Genomic DNA, 21044 nt, shown 5'->3' on the forward strand with positions numbered 1-21044 from the left:
TTACATAAGGGAGTGTGACATCTAAACACAGTAGATCCTGTCCACCAGCAGCTTGCAGTATTAGGTAAATTCTTATGGAAGCAAGCAGAAACCCACTGCCAATTTAAGTCAAGACTGGAAGTATCTCACAGCAAATTACTATTGCAGAAAAATTCTATTGGCTAGATGAGCTGTAGTTAATACTTAAATGACATATTTCTGTTTATTAATTTTCTTTGAGGTAATGAAGAAAAATCTCCGTGTGCATTTACAAACATGTAATCACATTTTAATTTCTGTTCACTTTTATTGTAACCATGTGAGGCTGCACAAGTGAAGCCCTTCAGGAAAGAGGTGAAAATAGATGAGATCTGCTGAAACTCCTTTTGCATTCTCTTTCCTCCAGAAGTCTTTCTAATGTGTACAACTGCCCCTTCACAAAAGCTCATCTGTCTAAACAGAATCCATTAAGTCAAACCACAACAATTGTTAGGAGGTGGATACCAGGGATGCATCTGCTCTGGCAGGAGAGGATCAGCAAATGAGCAGCGAGGAAGATTTCAATATGCTAGAATATAGTGGCATGACCTCTGCTGGCAGAGGAAAGTTCTCAACGGATTTTAAGTTTCAGAGTAATGAAACCTCAGCTTCAAAGCACTCTCTGCAAAGAGGCTTCTCACTAACTCATGCTAACCAAGAAGACAAAATATCCATTTCTGAAATTTCTGATCCTCTTAAACTTACTGAAGAACCTCAGGCACAGATTTTAAAACCTGATCTAGAGGTACCACATCAAGCCAAAATTGCATTAATACCACTATCTTTCTTCCCATCTAAACTACAGCAACTACTGTTAACTGCAGCAAGAAGGTTCTCTGAAGTAAGACAAGCAGCAGAAACACAATCTGTAATTTACATATGGCCAGTAATAAAGACGCAAGAGAGTTCCGGATCCTTCTGGCACAATTTTTCAAAGCCTTTAATACCAAGCAGCCCAGACTTAACAAGGCACTGTTCTAGTCCTGATGTAACTGAAGATGAGAAATGTTCCCAAATAACCCCAATGAAAGAGCTTGCACAGAAAGAGCCAGATGGAAAGACAGCAAGATCCTATCCTCTTATTGTAAAGTCATCTAACAGTGTTGTTTCAGAAATTTTAAAGTCACTCAGCAATAAGGATTATAAGAATATGTTAAAACTTTCATCTATTAGTCCTGTTGGAGAGCAACCGGAAATTCCTCTCTTTAAGGGAAATGCTCTAATGATCTCTAATGGTCAAGTCTACCTTCTATATGTAATGAGGCATGAAGAGTTGGCAGCAGAAATGAAAATAGCTGGCCACCATATGTTGTTTATGAAGACCATCGTTTGGCTCATTACGTGTCCTTCTGTTCGTAAACTAACATTCCAAGTTTCACATCCACTGCTGTTGAGAGAGGATGCTGTGAAGCAGAACATAAAATGTCTTACAACCTGTGCTACCCCCACACCCCAAAAGAAAACATCAAATGAAACACATTTCTCTTCACCCAAGATGACTACCATCTCTCAGCCCAAGAACTGCTCCCCTCTTGCTAGGAAAAGGCAGCAGGTGGTAACTTATGATGATCAGGTGAGTGTCTGTGTATGGACAGTAAATTGCTCTCCTCTTCAACAGAGCTGAACGCAAAGTGCACTATTCAGAATATTGATAAGAGGGCAAGGGCTGTGAAAGATGAGTGACCTGGTTTTGTTCATGCTTTTGTGGGGAAGCTAAACAGAAATCCAGTGGATACAATCACTGTAGAGGAAATCAAATTAAGGCTTGCAGGCCTATAAGACTTTACTGTTTATAAAAAAAGATATATAATTACATAATTCTGAGAAAAAAATACGGCCTGAGATATACCAAAATTTTTCTAGTATTTGAACAGGACCAAAGCATTTCATTCTATTGCTATTTAGAGAACAATAGGGCAAAATTTAATACAATGGCAAGATATTTCCCAAAGGAGAAGGTTGTTCTGAAAACAGGTGATGAGTGCCATCATGATAATTTTTTAAAGTAACAATGGAAGAATAGAGAAGGGATGGCTTGCAAGATCCCTCCTGAATTAAATTCTTCTTGCAAAGCCACATCGTCAAGGTACGTGAGTGTAGAAAAAAAGCTGTGAAAATAAACTGGGGTGGGAGGAAAATGACTAGTCAACACTCACTTCCCGATAGTCAAATTCTACTCTTTCCCATTTCAGTTCCTCAACAAGACTGCATTCCCATCCAAAGAAGGCTTGCAAAAAAGAAATGATGAAGAAGCACGTCAGGATATAGACAAGGAAATGAGAAAGAAATTTGGTCTTGTTAAAGGTGTAAGAGTTGTTCTCAACAGGCTTAGTCCCTCTGAGCTTCGGAAGTTGACTGTCAAATCTTCTGCACTTAAAAAGAAAGGTAACAATTAGGACAGAGAACTGAGGGGAAGTGCCACACATACTCACCTCTCTGTATACAAATATGAAGTATACTTCACCTTGAAGTATTTATTACACAGCATTAGTATAATCTTCAAAATTTTTGAGCACTTAGCCCCATAACATAAAGCATTTTCTGTAGAGAACCTCACCACAGCTACTTCTAAAATGTCAGGATCTGGTGCTTTCCCCTCCCCTGGCACTTCCTCCAAAAACTGCAGATAGAATGCCAGCTACTGCTGAAGTCTTTTCTGACTCTGCCTTCTCTTTAGCACTCATACAACTGCAACTGAAAGTAGAAAAAGTGCCTGCTGACCTCTTACTGATAGCAATGGTTTGCAGTCTGTCTGTGCCAACATGTGTCTCATAGGCAGAGACAGGAAGCTCTTCATACCCGTGCTGGGCTCTTTCTGGTTTGAGCATTGCTATTCATTTCAAGTGAAGGTGCCAGAAGCACAAGCCACATGTTTATAGTCATTGACCTGCTTTTGAGAAAGTCTTGCCCTATGGCCTTCCTTAGAAGTATTATTTGGCAGTTTTGCCTGATATCATCAGAGCCTCTGGGAATAAGTGTTTGCTTTCTCTAATCCCTGACGTTTTCAAACTCTCAGTTCAGATTCACCTCTTGTGTCTATTTTGTATTTTTCTACAACAAAGCTCTTAAGATTTTTGCAGCAGGTAGATTGGGCATGGACTTCCAGAATCCTGTATCAGTTCAGTAAACATTTGTTCAAATTGTTACTCTACAGATAAATTAGTGATCAATAATAAATCAGCATTTCTCCTGGATCTTTTTATTATCTCATATTTAGCACTAAACTTCCATTTCTGTCAACTGGACTTTAAGCCATCGTCACCCAGCCTTTCCCAGATCTTTGAGAATGGTTTATTTTTGTTGTCTCTGAATGGGAACATCATTGGTGTACCCTCGGCATTCATGAAAATATACTGTATCTTCTTGTGAAATATTTTGAGGTCAGGTAGACCAAAACTCTCCAAAGAATATATTAAAAAAACACAGGTACAACTCCTGGGTTAGGGTTTTTTCTTTCTTTCCTTTGTGCCAGTACTCAAATGAAAGTAAGAAAATTAGTGGCTGTCATTTCACCTAAAATTTCCTTCCCAGTTAATATGCCAAGGCAGACTCTTAGGATAATCAAATTTTTATGGTGTTTCTCCATCTATACACATGATAATTTTTAAACATGTCTTCCAGAAATCAAATAGGATCAAATACCTGGGGAAATATTTCTTGTTTGGCTGTTTTATAGAAATGCTTCCATTTGCTGGACTGCTATTAAGAAGTTTCAGTTACACCAGTGTTAGTAGTTCTCATTAACATGAACTGTTATTGTGACTGCTTTTCAATATTTTCTGCTGCCGTGTCTTTTCCTTTGCACATTACATTCATTTTGTTACATTCCGTCATTTCATACAGACTGTGTTCTTTGCATGTAGAGTCATTCAAGTAATAAAAAGATACTGCATCTTTAAGTTGTTCCTCATTTCTATCTTGCTCTGGTTTCTTTAATGAAAATTAAGTTCATGTAGAGGTTATGACAGTGGGATTAACCCGCATTTGTTGAGTCTTGATGGAGGACCTTTCAAATCCAAGTGCCCCTGGCTAAAGGGAACACCTGTACAAAATGTTTTGTTTTATATGCAAGACATGATTTACAAGAAGAATAATAGCTATTATCAAAGGAACTGAAATACCTAGGAAAAAAAGCATCATATTCCAATGTCAAATGAAATGGAAGAATAATTGGTAAGGATATAATTAACTACATAATACATCTACTTTTCAATACATAAACAATAATCAGTATTCAAAGAGCAAAGAGGTTGATGGAGCAAGAGAAAAAAGTTAAGTAGGTTATGTCCAGAGGGCAAGAGAATGACAGACCCTAGAAGATTGTGGAACGTGGATATAGGGGAGAAAGAATTGCAAGGTATTGTGAACAGCACATACAAATGATGATTCGGAAATTACAATGTAACACAAAACCAATGCCTAGATTGTTTAGCTGATTTTGGTATTCAGTATGCTTATTAATTTTAGTGGATGGTAAGTGGGCTTCATCAAAATCCTTCGGCTCAGTCCCATTACCAAAATACATAGGAGCTGATGGCAAATGCAGTCACGTACCTTTGCTGGGAGCTCTAACAAGCATCCTGGGGGACGAATCCTTCATTTTCAATCACATGATGATAAAGTTGCTGAACTTATCAACCATTGCAGCTTCTGAGTTCCCCTTTTGGCCAGGGGCCAAGCTGCTTCCACCTTCTCCAGTTCCTCCTCCCTTGCTGTGTGGAAGGCCTCTGTCCTCTCCCACAGGAACCACCACCCTCACCACTTTGCAGGAGCCTCCTGCTCTAAAGAATGGCTGGTATAAATGTGGGAGAAACCAGGTGAAACTCTGTTTCCTGTGCTACATGTGATGTGAGAGGGAAAGACCTAACCTTTGCTTCTGGCCCACATTATTTTATGGATTTATAACTACAGATTTGTTGACTGAAAAACCTATCTAGACTTTGACAAATTCCCTTCCAGCTACAGTAGTCAGATTATTTGTTTCTGGAATTATATATAACACTATCTGTTAAAACCTAGTCTGATTTAACCAGTTATTTAGAGAGAAAGAGTGTTAGGAAACACATTAGGACTTTAAATGTAGATAATACCCTTCTGTGCTTCTCATTAGCATCAATCATTATAATCCACTATCTTTATATATTTCCTTTGTGTACTGAGACTCCACAAGTCAAGAAGCACAAGCGACCTGAGTTTAGGTGAGAGGATGAAGTCATCCAAGTTAGAACTGAGGACAGCCGGGAAAGGGGGTTTCCTGCTAACAGGAAACTTCATTTTTTCAGAATTTGGTTTCAGTTTGCATTAGATGAAATCTTTTTATTCTTCCCAGTTCTCCAGTCAGCAGGAAGCTGCTCAGACACTGGAACGTCTCAGCTAAGTTGTGTCTGTCCTAATACCAACAGCAAAGCCAGGTATCAGAAGTCTGGGGCTTCCCAGACTCCCTGACTCCTTGGCCAGTCTCCCAGGGGATGGCTGTAGGGTTACTTCAGGACTCTGGACATTCAGTAAAAGTTCACCAAGTGCAAGAAATTTTAGACTCTAAAACATGGAATCTATCAAATAAAATTTGTTCCATGAGGAAACTTCAAACCTAATCTTTTCATCTGGAAGCTCTGTGTAAGGCATGAGTTTTTATAACACAAAGGAGAAAGGCAGTGGATACAGAACCATTTGTGCAGTCATGATAGCACTAAGAACAATGGGAATTGAAGTTTCAATTTATGGAAACTCCCACAACATACTTGAGTGCCAGGAATCTTTTTCTGGCCTCTCCTCAAATGTGATGTTTAGAGAGTGGCTGAGCTTCAGCTGGCTGCACTCCAAAACCACTGTTGCATATGAGAGAGTGCTCAGAGACATCTTACTTTTGCCCCTTACAAACACAAGCAACTTCTCCACTGCTCAGGGTGGAAACCATGGCAAGATGCTCCTTTTGTACAGGGTGTGTTTTGCACCCAGCAAAAGTGGAATGCTCAGCACTCAGCTGACACTAACAAGAAGAAAATAGAAACAATATTCCCCCACTTCCCCCCCCAGTTAAAACCATTATCAACATACATAGTTCTGTAACAGGTGTTTATTCAGCTATATTATTTTGGAGATATAAGGGATTTTTTGTTTAATTATCAGTCCAGCTGCTCTGTGGTAAGAATATTATTCATTGGTATGAGAACAAGATCTTGCAGAAGGCAGCCAAGGAAAATTTAAGGTATTTGTAATCTTGACAGAGGTACCCAGAAATATTGCAAGATGATACTTCTAGTACTTTTAGACTTTCCTGTGCACTCCAGAAAGGGACAACTACCCTGATGGACAATTATCCGAAATAAACCATGCCTGAACCTTGGGCTGCAGCACATACATCCTGGGTTGTTTGAACTTGCATCTGATGTGCTGTACTGTGCAAAAATTGTTTTTTGTTTCTTAAAGACCTTCACATAGGCAGACCTTTTACAGCCCTACTTTCTACTGCCATCTGGTAGAAAAAGATATTGCTCACTGCATGCTTGAAACCCAAATCATTCTGGAACGCACTCACATTTTGCTCATATCTTTTTGAAGTTCAATGACCACAGGGAATAAACTCCCAACCTCTAGATGGTTTTCTGCCTATCAGGCAAACACAAATGTCCCCCGTAGGTTTGCACAGAGCTAGAGGCTGACTGAAGTTTTTTGAGTTTTTTTTTGAGTGTGTCACTGTTAAAGTGAGAAAACATCTCATATGAAAAACTCCACCTTCTCCCTCTGCAAACTTGCTTCTTGCGTGCCTGAGTCAGCGCTGATTGTGGAAACCCCAAACTCTCATTTTCTTTTTCTTTAAATAACCCTGAAAGGCCAATCAAACAGTATGCAAAAACCTTATAACTTGGACACTCAAATTTAGAAAACAGGGACAACAACTTGCCCCTAAATCAACAGTCTTATCTGGAAAATGCAAAACAGCAGGGCAAGTTGTGTAAAGGCAGGCCACTTCTTGTTGCTTCATTTGATCATCCAAGGTAAAAAATATTTGGTTTCAACTGTTATTTCTGAGAAGAAAATCAGTGTTTTGTTTTCACACTGCAGGAACATTTATAAAGATGAGTGGTGTGTCAGACTGAGTGATGGGGATGATTGTCCTTTCCTTAGGTACCAGAATGAAGGATCATTGGATTAAACTACTAACAACCAGAAGGTTCAGAATAAACAAATGGAGGTGGTTCCTCACACCACGTGTAGCTAAGCTGTAGGAATCACTGCTAACAGGTTTTTGCAAATACTTAAGTTTATATCAGCATGAATTAAAAAGGCTACTGGACAGAGTCATAGAAAGACATCTGAGGGTATTAAGTGCCATCCCTGGCTTGGGAAATTATTGCACTTCAAATGGCAGAGGGTGGACAAGTATAATTTCACATTCTAATATGCTCCCTTAGACATTTTAGTAATGTTAGGACAAAAAAGTTTGGGTCAGACTAAAGGTCCATTTAGCCCTGTAGTGTGTTCTCAACTTTGGTTGGTAGTGAAGGCATGGTTCAAATGAAGTGCATTGATACTGGCTACATGTGGCCACGGATACTGGCCACAGCCACAAACTGGAAGGGAACTGGACTGAGATGTCGGTCGTGCTGCGTGAAGGTCACTGCTGCCACCAGCAAGACACCTGAGGGAGAGGAGGGAGAGAGGCACCAATATGGCATCTGCCCTGAAGGGACGGTAGGTCAGCCAGGAGCTTCACTGGTGTGTGCAATTTACACAGTTCTCAGATCACAGTGGAAGACACTCTGATAGTCAGGGAGGTAAATGAAACATTGGGTTGAAACACAAAACACAACACATGGTAAACCTTTACCTTAACGAATTTTGCTCTTGCATCATTACTAGGTGTCTGAATAGATTTCAGTCTCCTTGAATTTGTTCATTATTCAAGGCAATCTGACAAAAATTACCTAGTCCATAATGTAAAACTACATGCACAAGTCACAATATGCAACTGTAGCTTTCAGTGGAGAAATTAACATCTCAAAATCATTTTTCTAGAGAGAATTTTCATAGGATATCCCCAATTCTGAGCATAGTAAATAATAATATCCACTTCTTTCTCTTTGGATTTCAAGATATCAAGTGTATTCCAAATGAGGACGAAATAGTACTGTGCTAATCACTGCACTAAGTACAAATGAGAAATTTGGCACCTCTCTTTTGTAGATACTGTTGAAAATCCCATCAGAAGTGAAAGAGGCTCTGAAGGCACCCAGGATGGCTGTGACACAGCTACGAAGTTAATCCAGAGTCTGAGAGTTCAGCCTTTACATAAGGCAAACCCTTCTTGTAATTCTTCATTGGTAGAAAAACTATCATTTTATAATGATCACTGCCTGGTTCCAGAGTGCTACAGCCAGCTCACAGTGGGCTGGAACCGGCCCAAGGTTAGTTTCCTGTACTTGCAGTTACGGGAAACTAAAAGAGCCACACAAAAGTGGCAAGATGCCCACCTCAGTGGAGTTTAATGGTAAGAATACCTTCACCAGGAGTTACCAAACTGCATTGCATCGGAGGTTGTGTTGGCCTGAGAGAGGGGAGACAGCTTCACGTATCCCCATGAGTGGGACTTAACTACACACAGGACACGGATTCTGCTTCAGGTAAAAAAAAGCCCTCAAAAGAAGTTCTGCTTGAATAAAATCTTTCCTGAAAAGTGATTTAAGTCTTCATGGAAGAAGAGGATTCAGTCTGGGAAGTTGGCTGCCTAGCTCTTCTTCTGTGAGTCCAGCTTATGTAATTTTTGATTAGCAACTCTCTCAACTCTCTCACCCCACTTCCTCTTCTTTGTGACATTGCCATACCAGACACTAACTCACCACTCTGCAGGGATGTGTTAGAGAGGCAAGGTATCTACTCATCTTTAGGCAGTTTGCCACCATCCATCACCAAGCCATTTCAGAGACAACTGCAGAAAGTTGGATCAGAAAGTAGATTTAAAACTGCATTACACATGGGAAACAAATGCTGTCCAGGAAATCTTTTTACAGGTCTAAATTATAAATCATTCCTCGGAAGAATTTTTATTTTGGAGAAGTGTTTGGTGAGATGCTGCATTTGAGCACAGACTGTTTAATCATTCAGTATCATTTACTTCCATAGCAACTTATTTAATCCAGTGTGTATCTGACTACATACCTTCAGTGGAAAAGAAGAAATAACATATATCTATATCTATATTTACATCTCTATCTATCTATCTATCTAGGTTTCTGTGTGCATAAGTATATTCTCAGAATTATATATAATAATACGTATTTATATATACAAGGATGCACGCAAAAACCCTGAAATGTCTGATGTGATTACAGCTTCTCATTTTACAATAAAGAAATTACAAGAACAGAATTAACTCAGGTCACAGGGGATACTGAAATTTCAAGGGCAAGAAGAGTTCTTATGTTAATAAAATATTTATTTTCAGATTTTGCACTTAACATTTGCATGGAGTCAATGCTACATAAGGGATCGGGACAAGAGTGAGTCTGAGTAATTTGGCTTGATTTTCCGCAGTAAAAAGATGATGCAAATGAATGCCTCAGCTGTTACAAAGCTAACTCAGTTTCCCAATAGGCTCTTAGTGATACATGGAAATACATTTCAGTATTTATATTTCAGGATAATATTCAACATAATTCAGTGTAGCAAGACACTGTTCACACAGATAGATGTAAGAAAGCCAGTTTACGAAGAACTAATGGAAAAGGAAAAGCTGTTTGCAGAGGAGAATACTACAAATTCAGAAAAGCACCTTATGAAATATTTAAAGATGCATTGAAACAGAATAAGGGGGATAACTCTTGTTTTTCTATCTAGAAGTTTAATGTGTCCTTCTGCAGTCTGACCATAGCCTTCTTGGAGTTGTTTAGTTTGAATGAAAAACCCCAGCCTGCAAGCAGAGATAGTTTCAGACATGAACACCTCTGACTGCTGAGCCCAAGAGACTTTTAGGTAGCAGCATAAAACATCCATCATGCTGCTGCAAACAGCCAGGTGTGCATGTGAGGGGAGAGGATTTACATTTGCCAGAAGGGTCCATGGACCTAATGCTTGTCCACAACCACTTGTGGGCAACTCCAGCAGTTCCCTCTGGACTATTACTTTCTAAGTGTGGTTCAACCTTGTGTTTGAGAGATCCTTTTTACATCTAGAGAGAAATTTACACTTGGTGCTTGTCCTCTATTAAAAATGATATACTTGGGGAACTGCACAGTGGAAAGTAAAACGACACTATCCTATGCATTTGTTCCAAAGGTCTTTTTCACAGACAAATTGATACGAGATATTGACAATATGAAGGATGCATATCAGAAACCTAGCACTGAACCACCCAGATACCAATACTGTGAATCATTTGATCCTTACATATGGGCTCCCTGAGCTTATCAACAGGAGCTAGGCAGTATTCCACAATTGCCATCTACCCTGTGTATCTATGTCTTTTTATAGGATGAGACTTTCATCAGGTCTTACATCTGCTTTACCTAGTCTTTAATTTAAAACATGGAAAAAATCCTCTTGAGCAGTATTTCTTGTGCAGGACACTTACTGTTTTGAGAGTCACCCTGACAAACACTGAGGTGTCAGGGCAAAGGCCATTCTCTTGTGCTGGCAGCCACTGTTATGGCCACAGTCACCAACAGTAACAACTGCAGATCTATTCCTGACTTCAGCTCTTGTTGGCTGCACTCTGAAATTGGCATTGCATTGCTTCTCAAGATACAGTTTGAAAGAGGATAGGGAACCTGGAAGCATACAGGGAGTGAAAGTCACCTGCTTTCTAAACTCTGCAAGGGTTTCTCTCTTCCTTTCTCCATTGGCCATACACAGCATCTAAGAAAACAGGGCTCTGGAACTCATCATCCTCAGTTAGATTCCTGAAGTAGACAATTTTGAGTATCTGCTAATGTACACCTTTGGGCTATGATTTACAGTAATCCCATATCAGTCCATAGCACCTGTCAACATTTTAATGTCCAATACATTGTTAACATTTCTCCAGAGCTTTGTTTGTAGCACATGAGTATGACCTGAGCTCTGCAATGCATTTGCTATGTGGCCAAGTATGTGATATGGCTCAGGGGCTTGGCCAGCATCCCAGGACTTGTTTAAGATCACAGAACTCAGCACAGCCACCGAGAATAGTTAGGGGGTCCCTCTTCTAAAATAGCTGAGCAACATCCCTCTCTTTTACGTACATTAATCTTGGCATTTTTCCTAACATCTTAGAAAATTCCCTCAAAAAAGAATCCTGAAACAAAGTAACAGTCTTGACATTGTAGAGGAAGAATCTAATCTCTCCTTTATACTTAGACTTTTTTCTATAGTGTTTGGATTTGGACCTAAGCCTTAGACATTTCTGCTGAAATAATTTAAAAGGCCTTCAAGCCCTGAGAGCCACAGTTTCTGAGTACCTAAATGTGGATGCCTTAAGAGTCCAGATTTTCATTAAGGGCAGAACAATTTCCCAGTAAGGATCAGGCCTCTTAAACATGCACCTGAGAAAAGAGGTATGCAAGGGGTCCCAGTCACTCTTGGAAACTCTGGCACTGCTCTCCTGGTGAGGCTTTCAACCCTGAAAGAGAGCTCTACTCTCTTGACCCTTCTGTCAGAAGGGTCAAACAACAAAGCTGCCAGCTTCACAGAGACATGTTGAAGCTATTTTTAAAATCCTCTACTCTCTGTCAGTTATAACACCCTTTTTGAAGGTTAAAATAGAAACCAGTTTCCAGTATCTACACACCAAAACCCAACAGATACTTTTGGCATTGCCTGACACATTCCTGGGAGTCTCAACAGAGAGGCCAGGAAAAGGCTGGACATAAAGCCAAAACCATCCTATCTGAAAAGAATTGAACTACACTCGACAAAATACTTTAAATCCCCCTGTGGAAGGAAAAACACTTCAAACAATACTATGATCATATTTGGACAAAGAGTAACTTTTACATCCGTTTTTGCAGAGCAAGTGATGCTGTTACTTCTCACGAAGGCACCAGCACCGAGATTTGTACTCTAGGAGGAGCACTACCAAAACCAGCAAACCAGAGTGCAAATGTTCTACCAAGTCAAACAGCAGACACAATAAGATAAGAAAGAAATTGTGTCCCATGATTCTGGTCCACAAGAAGAGCATTGCTTTGGTTTCTCAAAGAGTTGATCAAGGAAATTGCCTAGTAACAACAACATGAATTCTGTTTCTTCTATAGACAGAAAACATAACACATAGCATCTCAGTAATGATGAAAGGAGAGCAGATGACAGGAAAGGAAGATCCAATAATGTTTTTCCTTTTATAACAATTTCCTAGACTTCGAGCTCAGCCCCTGTAGGACAAAAAGCCGGTAAGCCACTGAAACAGAAACTTAAAGATGTACTTGCAGGGACCTTGACCAACAGGTTGCCAGCTTACACCAGTTCTTCTCAAAAAGAGTCACTGATTTAGTTTTGGCTTTACATCTAGTCAGAATCACCAATTTGATCAACCCTTGCTGAAAAATACTGAGAATTTAGGTCTCAAATTCTTGCAAAATTTAAGATGCTAAACCAGAAGCACTTACCATGTGGAAGAACTTAAACACTACTGAGGATACCTCACTATAGCTCTGCTCTTTAAATATGGCTGAAAATTTAACAAATTGATATTGAGAGCAATTTAAAAAATCTTGAAATGAAAGATAGAGCACTCAAGAAAAGTACAGCTGGTGCACTTGAACCCAAATACTAGCATAAAGAAACTATCACAATGAGCTGAACACCAGGCATTACAGTTAAAGATAATAAAGAGAGAAGAGATTGAGTCTAACTGAAGCTTCTTGTGCGGAAGAGACATTTTAAGATCAAAATCTCAAGCTCTGGTACAAAACAGTCATGTAATCTCTGATATAAAAGTAACATAAATAATTTCTAATCCTTGTGGCTACACCAAAAAATCATCAGAGTTATGATCCAGGTTCAATATAAGGGTTAAAAAATCAAGAGACAAAGAAAAAGAACCAAAAGTACATATAAACTCTAGCCAATCAACCAAGAAATACCACTGCTTCAGCATTTTGAGTTAAGTTCATGATCTGAGTCTTATTAGTGGGTAAATTAGGACCAAAATCAGAGATACAGTATGAAGCATCCCCTTATACATAATAATACTCCAGCTAGCTTTTTGGTATAAAGACTTATGAATTCAGAAATTTAGTTACTGGCACACAATTACTTCAGGCTTATCCACAAGAGTGGGTTTGCTTCTGTGTCACAGGAGGAGATATAGACAGATTGACAGTTGCAGAAGGGAAGAAGGAAGCAAAGGATTCCCTATCTAACTACCCATGTTCAGGGAGCATGCAAATATTTAGGATGGCTCTTTTAAAACCCATTAAATTGGCTGGCTGAACCTCACTGCTTGAGGGCTCTTCAAACCCTCCTGACTATTTTCACTTACTAACAACCCTCCTGAAAGCATGCATTTAAGATAACTATGCATAATACTGTAGAACTTCACAGGCTTTTGCAGTGCGACAAATAAGCCTTCCTTTTGCCAAGTCACATATTTTCCCTAGAACATAATGCTGCAGTTTTTCTTCCTATTCAGTTAGGCTGCTTAAATAAATAAATCTCAGTCCCTGTAGTACTGTACCATCCATATTTAAATTGTTAGTCTACAGATAACTGTTTTCTGCCTTCTGCACTTAATCCCTCAGCCTCTCTTGCTTACATGTCCATTTGTGTTCAGGATTATTAAGTGCTGGATGGAATTTATAGCCAGAGCAAAGCCCCATTTGTCCTCCAAGTTTTGCTGTACTGGAATTAACTCAGTAGCACCTGCGTACTGACTCACGGAGGAAAGCTAATCTCAGTTCATGGCATACCAGCGTGCTTTTCACTATGTAACAGTGGAGCGAATCTCTTTCACTGGAACTTGAGTCACTTCTAATGCCATTCATATATTTACATTCATTGATTTTTTTTCTTGACTAAGTCTGAACTTTGGGTTTTCTTTCATTGGGCATTGCACTGTTCAGCTACTTGGCAGAACAGACTAAAAAGCTTCAGCCCACCTTCAGGCTGGGAGCCCTCACAGGGCTTTTAACCATGATGGTACAGGAGCATCAGAGAACACTGGGAGACTTCTGAAGGCAGAATGCAGTGCAGTTACCAGGAAGCTGTATGCTTCCTACAACAAGTAAAATCTTGGCTAAGGTCTCAGAGCACTCATCCATGCTCCTTGAGCACTCTGCTCAAACCACCCCAGTTCCCTGGTTAATGTGGGCAGCTCTTGATCCTCACCTCCACAGCAGCTTGCAGATCCACCTGAAAGCAGTGCAAGTCTCACAGCACTTGCAAAAAGTAGATGCCTGCTTTTGGCTATGTTATTGTGTCCCTGGGACATGTTGGAGTGTTCGAGAGCACTTGCAGAGTAGATCACTTCAATATGCAGACAATGGATACATGAGAATTCAGTTACACAACTGCAAACCTGGAGCTTTGGAAGAGGCTGTGAATGTGGCAACGAAACTGGACTAGATAAGATGTGGAAAGATAAGATCAGGGTTTGTGCTTTAATGTGCAGGGACTTACAGGATGCCAGAAGCATTGGCTTCGGACATTTAAGCAGGTAGAAATAGAATAATAATTCTCTTTGGTCCTTCCATTTCTGTATCAATAGGATCCTCTGAGTACTCCTTCTCTACACAAAATTTCTCTATCAGTTCATTAATTATGTGCATGTAAGAAAAACTTCCAAGGGAAAGGTAGTAAGAAGGAATAGATTCCACGTTTAGGTCTGAAACTGGGTATTTCACTGCAGGAGCAAGTGCAGGTGCTATGCAGACACTCATCAGAGATCCCATTCTCTCTGCCTCCAGAAAATGTGGCACATTTACATTACTAGTTAGCACATGCTAACTAAAGCCTGGGCTTGTGCTCACTCTTAGCTCTCACGGACATCAGAGCTGTAACTGATTACCAGGCTTGCTGGGAATTCATCTTCTTTGGCTCACCTTCTTATCAGTTATTCACTTTCCTCTCTAGATGCTGCTGTAGGAGTTTATGATCATGAAAAAAACCACCTCTCCCTGCAAGCAGGGCTGCTGATACCTGGATGGAGCCATGCTTTTGTACTTCATCTGCAGTGAGAGGTGACACAGGAAGCAGAGCACTGGTGTAGCAGGTTCCCTCTTCTCTACACAAAGTGGGTCACAGATCTTTCTACTGAATCACTGGGCAGAAACCAGCAGGGGTGTGTGGAAGAACCGGTACACTTCCTGAACAGCTTTGGAAAGCCCCACACTTGACCACAGTTCCAAAGAAACACTCTGTGATCTCGCCACATCCCCCTGGTGCTGTCCATGCTGTTTCTTTACCCTTCAAATTATTCCTCTTTTCCTTCATCTTCTTAAATATAACTCACCATACTGACTTATGGCACTGTGTTAATTATGTGGCACATGTCCTCCTTCACTCACACTTCCCCAGTCTGTCACCTCATCTCTACTCAAAAGAGCTTAAGCAAACTCTCTCAAACCTCTACTCAAAACTACTTAAGCAAACCCCGAGGCTTACCTACCCTGATGCAAAGGTCAAATCTTAGGGATGAGTTGTATCCAAACCATTCCAGCATAGGTGCAAGGCCTTTCTCAAAGTTGAGTGCTCTTGCTTATGAATCCCTCAAAGCCAAGTGTCTTCTCTGCAAAACAGAATTCGTGCTGCCACGTGGGGGAGCTTGTGGTGTGGCTAAAGCTCATCACTTCCAGATCAAGAGAGAAGGACAGCTCAACAGCATTAAGGACTGCAGCCACTGGAAACTCTGCTGTGGAGAGGCTGGTTGAAAAGCCTGACACATAGAGCACACACACGTTATTAAAGATGTTCCTTTTCAAAATGATCTTAGGTGACAGTCATCAACTTTGCCTTGACAAAGCAGCCAAACCCATAGCTTATAAACTATAACTCACAAAAATTAGCAACTTCCAGTTGCCCTTGGCCTGGTAAAATAATGGAATTTAAATTGGAAAAGACCTGTAAGATCCTTGAGCCCATCCATTAACTAGCATTGTCAAATCCACCACTAAACCAAGAGTGCTGCATCAACTATATAATGATCAGAATGATTTCAAATAAAATGAAAATGCCTATATTTTAAAGGGATAAGTAAAGCAAACAAGTAACGAGGATCAGTCCCAGATCCCCACTGAGATGACTTAAAAATGCAACCACCAGCCTGGAGTCAACTTTACTCCTTGCTGAGCCATATTTGGCTGCAAAGCCATCTTGACAGCTGAAGTAAAAGCAGGTGGACCAGCAATCCAAAAGGTAAGGAATCTGTCTCATCATATTTAGCGAATAGATGGACTTGAAGTCTGCCTGAAACCCCTTAAAATCACAACCGTGCCTCAGAGACAAAACCAGAGTGAAAACTCAGCTCTCAAGTCATTCAGAAGACAAGCAATCTGGTAGCCTGAGGAGATGAAAAATTACACGGGTGGGTGGATGGTTTTTTGTGTGGGGGTGGGTTTTTTGGTTTTGTTTTTTGGGGTTTCTTTTTGTGTGCGTGGGGTAGGTTGTCTGGTTTTCTTTTAAAAACAAAGAAATAGTTTGAAAGCTATTTGTTGTCAGCAAGAAAGCTGGCCATGTGGAAAGGGAAGGCAGCTGAGGGCAGTCCAGCCTTGAGCTGCACCCGTCAACCACTGGGCAGGGTAGTCAAAGACCTCTCACAAAGCATCGCACTGTCTCGTACGCAGAATACCTCGCAGAGCGGATAATTCACGTCACGGACGACAGCGTACAGACGGGAGCTGAGGGACAGCCGGGAGAGGCGGGCTCAGAAGCGGAGCGTCTCCCGTTGGCTGCCGGGCGGGGCGGGGCGCTCCCCGTCCCGGTCCCGGTCCCCGTCCCCGTCCCGGTCCCGGTCCGTGCGGGCGCGGGCGCGGCGGGCGCAGCGGCGGTGCCGAGACGGGAGGATGCGGGCGGCGCCCGGGCCGCAGCCGGACCGGCCCTTCAAGCTCAGGAAGAGTCTCGGTAGGGGCGCCGGGGCCGCGGAGGGGCTGCCCGGGGGCGCGGAGGGGCTGCGCGCACACGTAACGCTTCTCTTCTCTCCTCTGCCCCGCAGCCACCCGGCGGGAAGAAGTAGCAGGGATCCGAGCGAAGTTCCCGACAAAAATTCCGGTAAATCTCTGTTATCGGAGGTTGTTGCCACTATTTAAGAAAAGAAGCGTGAGGGGAGGGGAAGGGACATAGGTATTCTAGGTTTGCTAAGTGTGACTCTAATTAAAACAGGTAATTGTTGAGAGATACCATAAAGAGAAATACCTTCCTCTCTTGGACAAAACCAAGTTTCTGGTTCCCGAGGAGCTGACCATGGCACAGTTCATAACCATCATCAGGTAGGTGGTGGGTTGGAGCTGCAGCTGGTCTTGGCTGCTGTTCCCCAAGAAGGTATTTCCTAGTGTGCTCCTGGGGACATCATGCTTCCTTTGGTGAGGAGGAGGTAAAGGTGTTAGTAATGTAATGGCTTCCCTCTCTTCCAAGTGTTTGAAGAAAATCAACAGGTGTTTTCACAGATGCATTTGGGGCAAAAATGTGGTCTTTTTTTGATTCATAGTCCTCTCCCTTCTCCCTAATTGTAGTGAAAAAAGTCTATACAAGATTCTTGTTCTGCTTTCTTCCTGCCTGATGGACTGGGTATTGGGGCTCTGTGATCTTGTTCGGCTTATGACTGTCATTGCCTTGCTCTCTTGCTGCATCTAGCTGAATTTGTTCAAGATCAAAGCAGCTCTTGACTGAGTGAAACGAAATGTGCTTCTAAACTGTCCTTTATGAAACATTACAGCAAAAAAGTCTCCCAAAATATTCAGTGGAATTTTCTGACAACATATGAAAACTACATTTTTCAGCACACTTACTAAAGCATAGAAAAAGATCTTTCTAGATTATAACTTCTGTAAAAGATGCTTTTGGCTCTTGGACAACTTAGATCCTAATCCTTGTAATGTAATGTCTCTGAAAAGGACTTTTTTTTTTTTTTGAAGGTAGACTTTAGTAAGTGTAACAGTCTGGAGCTGAATCCCTTACAAAATCTGCACTGCAGAAGCTTTTGGTTTCTATTCACACTTTTCCCTGGTAACTGGGAACTCCAAGTCCATTCTCAGTAGCACCTTTGGTGTAACCATGTAAGCCTTTCCTCAGAGCACAGGCCTTTGAGCTTCCAGAAATACAGTTAACTTCCTGCTGATGGAGATGTTAAACCACATAATGACTTTACACAGAATTCCTTGTACCTAGTTCATGTGACTGCTCTACTTAACGTATGTCATAGACTGAAGCTGAAACCATATTCAACTTGCTAATGCTTAATTCTCTTTTTCTCTCTTTTTCAATTAGGAGCAGGATGGCTCTAACAGCTACACAAGCTTTCTACCTGCTGGTGAACAACAAAAGCCTAGCCAGTATGTCCTTGACAATGGCAGAAGTGTACAGGGACTACAAAGATGAAGATGGCTTTGTGTATATGACCTATGCTTCCCAGGAGATGTTTGGATGCTTATTACCCACTGCCCAAGGGAAAAATATGGAATGCTTTCAGGAAACTTAAGATTGGGTTCATATGCTGCAGCAAAGCAGTTTGCTCTGAATCATGCCTGTGACATGAACCTCGGAGATGCTCCTTCCAGTGTGAGCTCTTGAGCTCTGTAGTGGGGAGCTATGACCCAAAAGCTGGCAGGACCAGCTTAAGGCAGAATGGTGGTACACTTTCCCTAGATAATAATTTGGATATATATTTTTATATTTGAAGACACTATGGGTTTGTTTTTTTTTTCTTTTGAACTGCACCTCCACTTTTTTCCAATATCAGTCTTTGTTGTGTAACTGATTTTTAAGGTGTCCTGAAAGCCGAAGTCTAAGAGTAAAATAAAGAACCTTTTAAGTATTGAGTTGAATGTTAGTTTTAATCTGGGGAAACACTGGAACTTGCACAGCTACTCTGAATTTTTGAATGGAATATCAAAGCTTAAGTTGTGTCACCCATGAGCAAAACCATACCTATGAAAAGTAGGTATCTGGGCTGTGAGATTAAGTAGTAGTGCCAGAGCAGTGTTAAGTTTAACACCTGAATAAACTGTCAGCTATTACAGAAAACACTGTCTGTGGTATAGACAACTATTTGTTTAAATAAGCAAACTGATTGCTAGTCAGGATAACTGAAATGCAGATAGCAGAACTTGAAGACTACTCAAGTTTCAAGAGCTATTTTCTTGTTGCTGAATTTTGTTTGCATGGTTACCCTAGATACTATCATATCCATCCCCTACAGGCACCTGCCTGTCAGGTACCCTGAAGGACTTCAGTGAGCTTTCTCTCAATGATAGAGCCACGTCATGTACCCTCTGATTAAGATTTTCCAGTGTTTCTGGAAAATGTTGAAAATATCAAAAATACCAGGTAATAAAATGTTAATTCACTTTAATATACAGGCTTGGTTCCTATAAACGTGTATTAAAGGAACACTTGACATGAGCTGTAGTCTGAAGTACAGCTCAAGCTGTCTTCCCTGTATGTGAGGAATGTATTGGAAAGTTGGAAATGCTCTGATCATGTGTGATCAACTAAAAACACCAGGTAATTTAAAAATCTGTCACAGTTTCCAGCTTATTAATCAACTCTGGCAGCCCTAATTTAGGATTGGTCAAATCGTTACAATATGATGCAATTCTTCTGTTCAGTACTAAACTGCAGAATGATTAATGTAGGAATTACTAGACTGCAAAGAAAGAAGTGTTGACAGTATTTAAGTTATGCATAAGGAAGGAATGTGTGTGTAAGCCTTTTGCAGTGGTTCTCTTGCTTTAATAATCTCTTGAACATGAAGCTCTGAGCAGACCTGAGTTTGAGCCTCTAAACCAGGGGATTTAGAGGAGTACCTGCCTTAGTGAAGGTGATGTTTGCCAACCTGTGCTTCATGAGCTGAGGAACAAAGAAATCATTGAACTGACCTGTGGAAAGGATAAGGCTATGTTGGTATAGGTTATGAAAACATGTGGGCTTTGGGATCCCAGAATCAGTTGCTTGGATATATTTCACTTATGCTTGTAATGGAAACAGTTTCCATTGCACAAATTGAACTCGAATAGTCATTTGTTAACAGCCCTCAGGGAAGCAGAGACACCTGCTTGGCAGGAGCACCACACAGAAATGTTGAACAGCTGTGGGAACCTTGGGATGGGAGGAGCAAGAGGAGACTTTCTGTGTTCAAGCTCTCTTGCCAGTCTAGGACTGGGCAAATATTTTGCTTCAATGGCTCCTCTGTTGTCTTGTCTTGTGTGATACTTAGTACATGAAGAGAGAAGCACTACAGTTTCTTGGCTGGAACAATTTTGTCTGACAGCCAACTTACTTTGGTTTGTAATGTAGTGGTTGAGGTGTAAGTGTTGATCCCTCCAGCATTTATTAACATTAGGCTATGGTGTCTACAGGCTGAGTCACAGATCCAGCCAAAAAAGTTGCACAAGGAGAAGGTCAGTTGCAGGTAAAGAGCATCATTATAAACTTGTTTAAACTGGCCTGATGAACCTAGAAAGAAGTCCTGTGAACTGAGAAAGCATCATTGGGTAATAGTAATAGACTTGCCCTTCTACCAGATGTTGAAGAAGATATGATATTAACTATCAAAGACAGTTTTCACAAAGTCTTAAAATAATAAACTAGCAGTTACATGCTCAAATAATTCTGTTGTCCTCCTTGTGGAATTGCTTTGGTTTGATTAGAAGGTTTGAATTTAACCTATTCTCTCTTGAAGTGCAAAGAACAAGGATTAGAAAAGAAGCAAACAGAAAAACTTTGCTCTGAGTGACATATGCAACTGAGATAACTGCAGCTACTTCCAATGCAGCTGCTGTTTGAAGAGCTAATATTTGCTTGAGCAAATACTTATTGATTAGAAGCAGGTACCTTTTTTTTTTTCAGTGAAGGACACAATACTGTGGTAAGCAGACTTTATACTTCTTTCCAATGTGCCA

General features: G+C 40.8%; 2 protein-coding genes across 2 annotated transcripts; both read left to right on the forward strand.

Annotated features, from left to right (window-relative positions):
* The first annotated feature begins 295 nt into the window (after positions 1-295).
* On the forward strand, positions 296-3861 carry LOC121659253 (ligand-dependent nuclear receptor-interacting factor 1-like). The gene is made up of 2 exons (XM_042017187.1): positions 296-1591; positions 2211-3861. The coding sequence occupies exons 1-2, from the start codon at positions 521-523 to the stop codon at positions 2412-2414; spliced, it is 1275 nt and encodes a 424-aa protein (XP_041873121.1). The 5' UTR covers positions 296-520; the 3' UTR covers positions 2415-3861.
* A 12916-nt stretch (positions 3862-16777) lies between these two features.
* MAP1LC3C (microtubule associated protein 1 light chain 3 gamma) lies at positions 16778-18958 on the forward strand. The gene is made up of 4 exons (XM_042017190.1): positions 16778-17049; positions 17141-17196; positions 17308-17414; positions 18412-18958. Exons 1-4 carry the CDS (start codon positions 16992-16994, stop codon positions 18620-18622), a joined length of 432 nt encoding a protein of 143 aa, XP_041873124.1. The 5' UTR covers positions 16778-16991; the 3' UTR covers positions 18623-18958.
* The last annotated feature ends 2086 nt before the right edge of the window (positions 18959-21044 follow it).

The sequence above is a fragment of the Corvus kubaryi genome, unplaced genomic scaffold (assembly GCF_017639235.1).
Source record: "Corvus kubaryi isolate FWS band 111438036 unplaced genomic scaffold, C.kubaryi_AGA036_p1.0 split3-73, whole genome shotgun sequence".
Lineage (NCBI taxonomy): Eukaryota > Metazoa > Chordata > Aves > Passeriformes > Corvidae > Corvus > Corvus kubaryi.

Coding starts and splice junctions, on each gene's coding strand:
- LOC121659253 (XM_042017187.1), top strand. CDS start 521: ATGAGCAGCGAGGAAGATTTCAATATGCTAGAATATAGTGGCATGACC. Junction 1,592..2,210: donor TGGTAACTTATGATGATCAG/GTGAGTGTCTGT, acceptor TTCCCATTTCAG/TTCCTCAACAAGACTGCATT.
- MAP1LC3C (XM_042017190.1), top strand. CDS start 16,992: ATGCGGGCGGCGCCCGGGCCGCAGCCGGACCGGCCCTTCAAGCTCAGG. Junction 17,050..17,140: donor CAAGCTCAGGAAGAGTCTCG/GTAGGGGCGCCG, acceptor TCTGCCCCGCAG/CCACCCGGCGGGAAGAAGTA. Junction 17,415..18,411: donor CAGTTCATAACCATCATCAG/GTAGGTGGTGGG, acceptor TTTTTCAATTAG/GAGCAGGATGGCTCTAACAG.